Genomic DNA, 7195 nt, shown 5'->3' with positions numbered 1-7195 from the left:
TTATTCTAGGGCTCTCCTAGATAAACTACTATAGGATTGTACTAGACCTAGCTAATAGAGTCCTTACTATTAATTTATAAAGTAGCCTATAGGTATATAAATGCTCCTTATAATAGAAAAAAACTAACACTACCCTAATTATAGATATAGTATTCGTAGGCTTAGCCTACAAAGTACAAAAGAAGAAGTTTAAAGGAGCCTAAGATATATTTCTCGTCACTAGTATCTATAAAATAACTACTATATTAGGGGTAGCTATCTCTTAGCCTAACGCCGACCTAGACTTGAAGATCGCTCTACTAAAGGAGCTACAAGACTTTACTAACCTCTTCGACAAAGAAAAGGTGAACGGTCTACTTCCCTATTAGGGGGAGGCCAACTATTATATCCGTCTTAAGATAAGCCTAGATAGGAAACCTCCTAAGCTTCTATAAAGACCCTTATATAATATACTAAGGGACTATCTCCTAGAGATTTAGAAGTAGGTCGTAGACCTAATAGATAAGGGATAGATCTAGATAAGCTTTTTATTGGTAGCTATCCTAGTCCTCTTTGTAAAGAAGCTAGGAGGGGGATAGAGGTTCTATATAGATTACTAGGCTCTAAACAAGATTACTAAACAAGACTAATATCTACTTCCCTTAATTAAAGAGACTCTCTAGTCCCTAGCTAAAGCTAAATAGTTTATAAAGCTAGACGTCAAAGCTACTTTCTATTGTATTTAAATAGCTAAAGGGGACAAGTATCTTATAGCGTTTTATATAAGGTTCAAGCTATTCGAATAGCTAATCTACTCTTTTAAGCTCGTAGATATTCCTATAACGTTCTAAAGATATATCAACAACGCCCTTAGCCCAACGCTAGAAGACTATATAACGATATACCTTAACGATATCTTAATATACTTAAGTAGGAGCTAGAAGGACTATATAAGGAAGGTATACAAAGTCCTCTAAAGGCTAAAGGATATAGGCCTTAACCTAGACCTTAAGAAGTATATATTTATAATAAAGGAAGTTAAATACCTAAAGTATATCGTAGAGGTAGGAGTCTATATTCGCCCTAACCCTAAGAAGATCAAGGCTATTTATAAATAGGAAGTACCCTATAGAGTCTAAGGAGTATAGAGCTTCTTTAGATTCGCTAACTTCTATCGCGACTTTATCCCTAACTTCTTTAAGAAAGTAGCCCCATTGATACGTCTCACCTATAAAAATGTCCTATTCCACTAGGGCAAAGAGGAATAGGAGGCCTTCGATATACTTAAGGCTATATTTATATCGGAGCCGATCTTCGCTTAGTGGGATCCCAAGAAGGAGACGATCATAGAAGCAGACTATTCTAATATAGCATTTGGCAAGTACTTATCTTAGTAGGGGGAGGACGGGGTCCTTTACCCTATAGCCTACTACTCTATAAAACTAAGCCCTACTAAATACAACTATACTATCTACGATAAAGAGCTATTAGCTATTATCTTATACCTTAAGGCCTAGTCGACAGAGCTTCGAAGTATAGTAGCCCCCTTCACTATCCTAACCGACTATAAAAATCTTAAGTACTTCACTTAGCTACGTCTGATTAGCGAACAATAGGCTAGATAGACGAAGACACTCTCTTTATTCAACTTCGAGCTAAAGTACTAGCTAGGATCCTAGGCCTTATGCCCTAATACACTCTCCTAGCGCGAGTAGGACAAGCCTAAAGACAACCAATATATCGCCTAGCTACTTCCCCTAATCAAAGTATACTAGACCAACGTATAGGAGGAGGCTAGGCTACCTATAGGAGAAACGCTCTTCGAAGATAAGTAGCTCGCTACCCTATAGAACGAGGGTATTGCCAGAGACGAGCACTATACTCACTAGCTCTAAGCCGTCTACAACGGAGCTCAGAAGTTTTTTAAAGAAGCGAATATAGTGTAGACCTAGATCGTAGACTACTCCTTTAATATATAAGGTGTACTTTAGTTCTATAGCTGTCTCTAGCTCCTTATATAGGAGCCCCTAACTACTATAATTATCTAGTAGATTTATAACTTAGCTATATTAAGATACCTAAGGTATAATAGGCTATTTAAAATGCTCTAGAAAGATTATTACTAGAACCTTATATCGTCTAATATAAAGCGGTTTATTAGGAACTATAATTAGTACTATTAGAGTAAAATCTCTCAACAACTATGTTAAAGGCTTCTATAGCCCTTGCCTATCCTTAATCGCTTCTAGAAATAGATCTCTATTGACTTTATAACCGACCTCTCTATAAGAGATAAAGAAGTGCCTAGCTACCTTATAGTAATTACCAACTATCTCTCTAAGTATATATAGCTCAAGGCAATATACTTGATAGGAGTGGAAGAGTATACTCTTTGATTCTATAATATATAGTAGCGTTTCTATAGGTTCTCGACTTAAATTATAACCGACTATAGGTTAGACTAGCTAAGTAGGTTCTAAACTACGTTATATAAGATAATAAGGATAGAGTAGCTCCTATCGACTTCTTATTATCCCTAGACAAATAGAGGGACAAAGTAGGTCAACTAAGAGGTATAGGTAATCCTCTAGATCTTCGTCTCCTTTATATAATACAACTAGCTTAAACATCTCTTAGCCTATTAGTTTATACTTAACAATAGGGACTTGTCTATAACTAGAGTAAGCCTAAACTACCTCCTTTATAGGTTCGATATAAGCCCTATATAGCTTATTACGATCTCGATAGCGCCTATAGTATCCCTAGAAGGTTACGTTGCTAAGTTCCTCCGTCACCTAAAGGAGGGGATAGAGTAGATCTAAGCAGCTATCGTATATATATAGTAATAGTAGTAGACGAATACGAACCGCTTTTACTACCTAGCTAAGAGGTTCTAAGTAGGGGACAAGGTATAGCTCTCTCTATATAATATAAAGACGAATCGCCTTAGTAAGAAGCTCGACTAGCTAAATGCTAAGTATAAGGTAATCGTAGTACCGACTCTACTAACAATGATATTCGATATACTAAATGGTCTATACCCAACCTTCTATATTGACTTAGTTGAACAAATAGCTTCCAACCTACTCCCTTTATAGAAAGTTATAAATAAGAGACTAGACCCTATATAGGTTATATCGGAGAAGGGTGTTCCCTAATAGGAATATAGGGTAGAGGCGATCTTTAAAACTTAGAATATAAGAGGGAGAGGGAACAACTACAATGTATATATTAAGTAGGTAGGTTACAATAAACTAATATAGAAGCCTTTAAAGAACTTCTTAGAGACTACTATACTTAACGAGTTTAAATAAGAGTAGGGAGATATATAATATAATAATAGGCTAGTATCGAACTAAAGGAGAAAAGGGAAACGTTATATTCGTATATAAACTACCCTATAAAGACTAGCTACTTAGACAAATATAACTATATAGATATAGGAAAACTACAATATACCTAAGTCTAGTTATTCTCCTAAACCTAAATAGAACGGAACTATATATAAAAAAACAATAGGATATACTAGTGGCGTCATTTATTTAAGGTCTATAACGGGACCTACGTCGGCAATCTCTTCCTTATCTTTGAACAGGTATATAGACGGAGTAGATATATAAGAAGATAGAGTAGCGACGCAAAGGGTCTAAGGTAAAGGCTATATATACACTTGATAGGCGTATAGTACATCCTCTACCGGGGAGGAAAGGCGTCGACCGTAGTATAGGTTATAGGTGGGGGAACGTATATAGGGAGAGTGGTAGGGGCAAGACCCCTAAGGGGTATAGATAGGTAAGGGGGTAGTAAATATAATAATATAGTCTATAAAGTGTAAATTCGTCTCTAGGACAGTTGCCTAAGACTATACTATAGTATAAATAGCCTTTGTAATATACTAATTCTCTCGCTAAGAGGAATTGAGATGTTATACTATATACTTAACTAAGTAGCTATAATACTATATAGCAAGGTTGTCCTAAGGAGCCTAGTATAGAACTAGGGCTCCTCGCTAGCCTAGGGTCGAAAGAGATAAAGAGGAGGCTAGAAACATATCGAATACAAAGGCAAAGTATACTAGAGACCAATACTATAGGGCTATACTAATTATATTATAGAAGCTATATATAAAAGTACTAAATTATAGTATTAAGATAGTATAATAGGCTAGCTCGGTCTTAGTCTTCTTCTAAGTAGGCTTAGCGATAGTTTAGTTGTTGGTATAAAACTTGACTAAACGTTTTAAACCAATGTATAGAGAAGCGTTCGTCGTTTAAAGTGCTAGATTCTAATGGCATTTAATATAGGCTTTAGTATATTCTAAGTAGCTTTCTCCCTAGCCCTAAACGCAATTCACTAAGTTACTATAAAGAAGCTGCTTAATACAATTGAGATAGACGTCTCCCTCCTCCTCTAGGAGGACATTATCCTTATCGTTAGAATCTCCTTCTATAATATAGCTACTAATGATATAACGAAAGGAGTTACTATAGTTGTTATAGTTCTATCTAGGACGCTATCAACTTCTAATCCAAGGCTAGAGTAGACTTAATATAGAGTAACGTATATTACGATCTTAATTGTTATCCCCTTTAGGACAATGCCTCTTACTACTATCTCTAAAAGAAGCGACTACTACCGACATTATAGCAAATAAGTCTTAGGAATATATTGGAATTGTAAAGGAAATAAGAAGCTACTATAGAGGGCGAAGCGAATAGATAGAACGTATATAAGCTATATATATAGAGAAGGTAGCTAAAGGACTAAGTAAGTATAAAGAGGAAGAATTATAGGACAAGTCGAATATAAAATAAAAACGTAGTAGATATAGTTAGTAAAGTAGTTAGATATATAATAACAATGACAAAGCTAATACAATAGGAGTATAGACGTTGGACAACTATATAGCTTATATAAAAAGAGGCTAACAACGTATAAAGTAAATGCTCAACAGAGTAAATAGGAGGCAAGAAAAAATATAAAGGGCAGAAGATATATATAGAATAGAAGTACAATAAACGAGGAATATATACAAAGTAGGATAAAGAGAGAAATGTCGATATATAAGTAGGAGGAAGACAAAGTTATAGGAGTAGGGAGAGGGTATACACTAGAAACGAGAAGAGAATGTAAGGAGCGAGTTCGTGTAAAGGGAAAGGTTTTATTGGCAATGGGTAGAGGGTCTATTGTACTCGATCAGTAGATATACCTTGTACGATATAGCTACTATAAAGGAGAGTATAAGGCGAGGAAAAGGCTAATCAGCGTCCTATAAAAGTGAGGTAAATAAATAACCTATAGCTAGGTAGTAGGATTATAGGCAATAGCGCTAAGCCGCCTAAACACTGGGTTAGATACTGGCGTTCGCTATAATCGACTCTACGCTACGCTAGATCTACGCCTAGCGCTACGCTACGTATACCCTAAACCAGCTCCCTATCCGGGAAAGGGGGGGTATATTATAGACTAGGCTATACCCGAGCTAGGTATATAGGGCTATACCTAGGATCTATAGCGGTCCTATAACGGGCCCGCTATAGGCCTGAGGCGGATCTGCCTCGCGCTTGGAATAATATTAGCCCGAGCCTCCTGTACGCGAGCCCCTGAAAACTCTATGTACGAGAACCGTAGCCTATACTTCTCCTTTTCTCTCCTTAAGGTAGTTGAATAGAACATTGTGCGCTTATCTGTAGACGCTATAAGGCTAGCACGTTATATAAATAAATAAATAAATAAATAAATAAATAAATAAAAATAAAAATAAAAACAATAAAAAATAAAAAAATAAAAAATAAATAAAAAAATATAACTGAACCCTAACCGTTAACCCTAATCTTAACTGTTAACCTAAACCCTAACTACTACTAACCTAGGTAGCTAAGCTAGCTTACAGTGGTCGAGCTAGCTTGCGGTAGTCGACTTGCTTGCGGTGGTTAAACCTGTTTGCGGTAGTCAAACTAGCTTGCGGTAGTTGAACCTGCTTATAGTGGTCAAAGCAAAGCGGTAAATGAAGCGAAGCTTAGCTTCGCTCCTACAGTGCATACACTATGTGTATGTAGCCACTGTTACGGAGCTTCATCTTTAAGCTTCGCTTCAATACCTCTAGGTAAACAAGAACGGCCACTTTTCCCAAACTCTCCAACCCAACAATTGCCAAAGTCCTCTGTTGTCGGCGTCGACTTCCCCTCATCCTCCTCCCCGCTTTCCTCACATTCTGTTTGACTGGATTGACCTGTCATATCCGACCTCGCTCAGGTAATTCTCGGCCATGACTTGGGTGCGGGTCAGCAATCGAACATCTCGAGTTCTCCAGGTGCATTGCGAGTGAGGTTAAAGACACACAGCAGCTCAGCGGGAGCGAGCAGGCCGATGATTGGCCGACTGCTGCGGGCTGCATGCGAATGAGTGTGATGAGGTCGCTGGCCTGCGTTCGGAGAAGGCGTGACGTTCTCTCTCGCCTGCCATGATTGGCCAGAGGCAGCAGGGATTTAGACGCCCGACTATTCCCGAAGCAGGCTAGCGCTATTGATCGGCCAACCCCAGTCGCTCAGCGCCGGCACATTTGTGGGGCCAGTGTCAACTGCTCAGTCTGCACTCCCGCATCTCACCTGCTCGCGAAGGTCTAAGGCCCCGATTTCTCATCGCAACCCGCCCTTCGCTTCTTTTCTTAGCCGCCCATCTTGCAGTAGTGCTGTATGGCTGCACGGCTCACCTTGCGTCGGTGACCTCCATCGTCGCGGAGCAGGGCACCCTTTTGGCTCTTTCGGAAGGACGATCCCCCTCATTGGCCTGTCTCTCACTCTCGAGAAGCCGCGCTTTTCTCGGCCGGCAGCCAGCATGTCCCCTCACACATGGCCAGCTTCTCTGCGGCCTGCTCGTGCAGTGGCACCCCAGCCGCTCCCGTCCGTTGTCCGCTTGGGTCGATGGCTGAGGGACGGCCCTCCATCCCCGGCTCTCTCCACCCCAGAGTCGGTGGCCGCAACGATATAAGGGCCGCGCCCCTCGGCCGCACTTGGTCTCCCTTCTCTTTTTCTTCTGTAGCAAGCAATCAACCACCCAAACCAGTTTTAGTTGTCTTTTTTCCCCTCCCCCTTTTTTGCAACCCATCCTACACAGAGCTGTGCTCTGTTAATTCAGTCGCCAAAACAAAATCACAATCCGGTAGCTCGCTGGTCTTGCTACCTACGCAGCCCTTGCCCCTAATCTACTTCGACCC

The 7195-nt window shown here is 39.6% G+C and overlaps 1 protein-coding gene across 1 annotated transcript; it reads left to right on the top strand.

The window, feature by feature from the left end:
• Positions 1-860: 860 nt before the first annotated feature.
• THITE_2040205 (uncharacterized protein) lies at positions 861-1097 on the top strand (the record flags this gene model as incomplete). Its single annotated transcript, XM_003648643.1, has 2 exons — positions 861-909; positions 973-1097. Coding segments are annotated over 2 exons (174 nt in total), but the record flags the coding sequence as incomplete, so codon positions are not given.
• Positions 1098-7195: the final 6098 nt, after the last annotated feature.

Source organism: Thermothielavioides terrestris, chromosome 1 (assembly GCF_000226115.1).
Source record: "Thermothielavioides terrestris NRRL 8126 chromosome 1, complete sequence".
NCBI lineage: Eukaryota > Fungi > Ascomycota > Sordariomycetes > Sordariales > Chaetomiaceae > Thermothielavioides > Thermothielavioides terrestris.
This window is presented reverse-complemented; position numbering and strand designations above follow the sequence as displayed.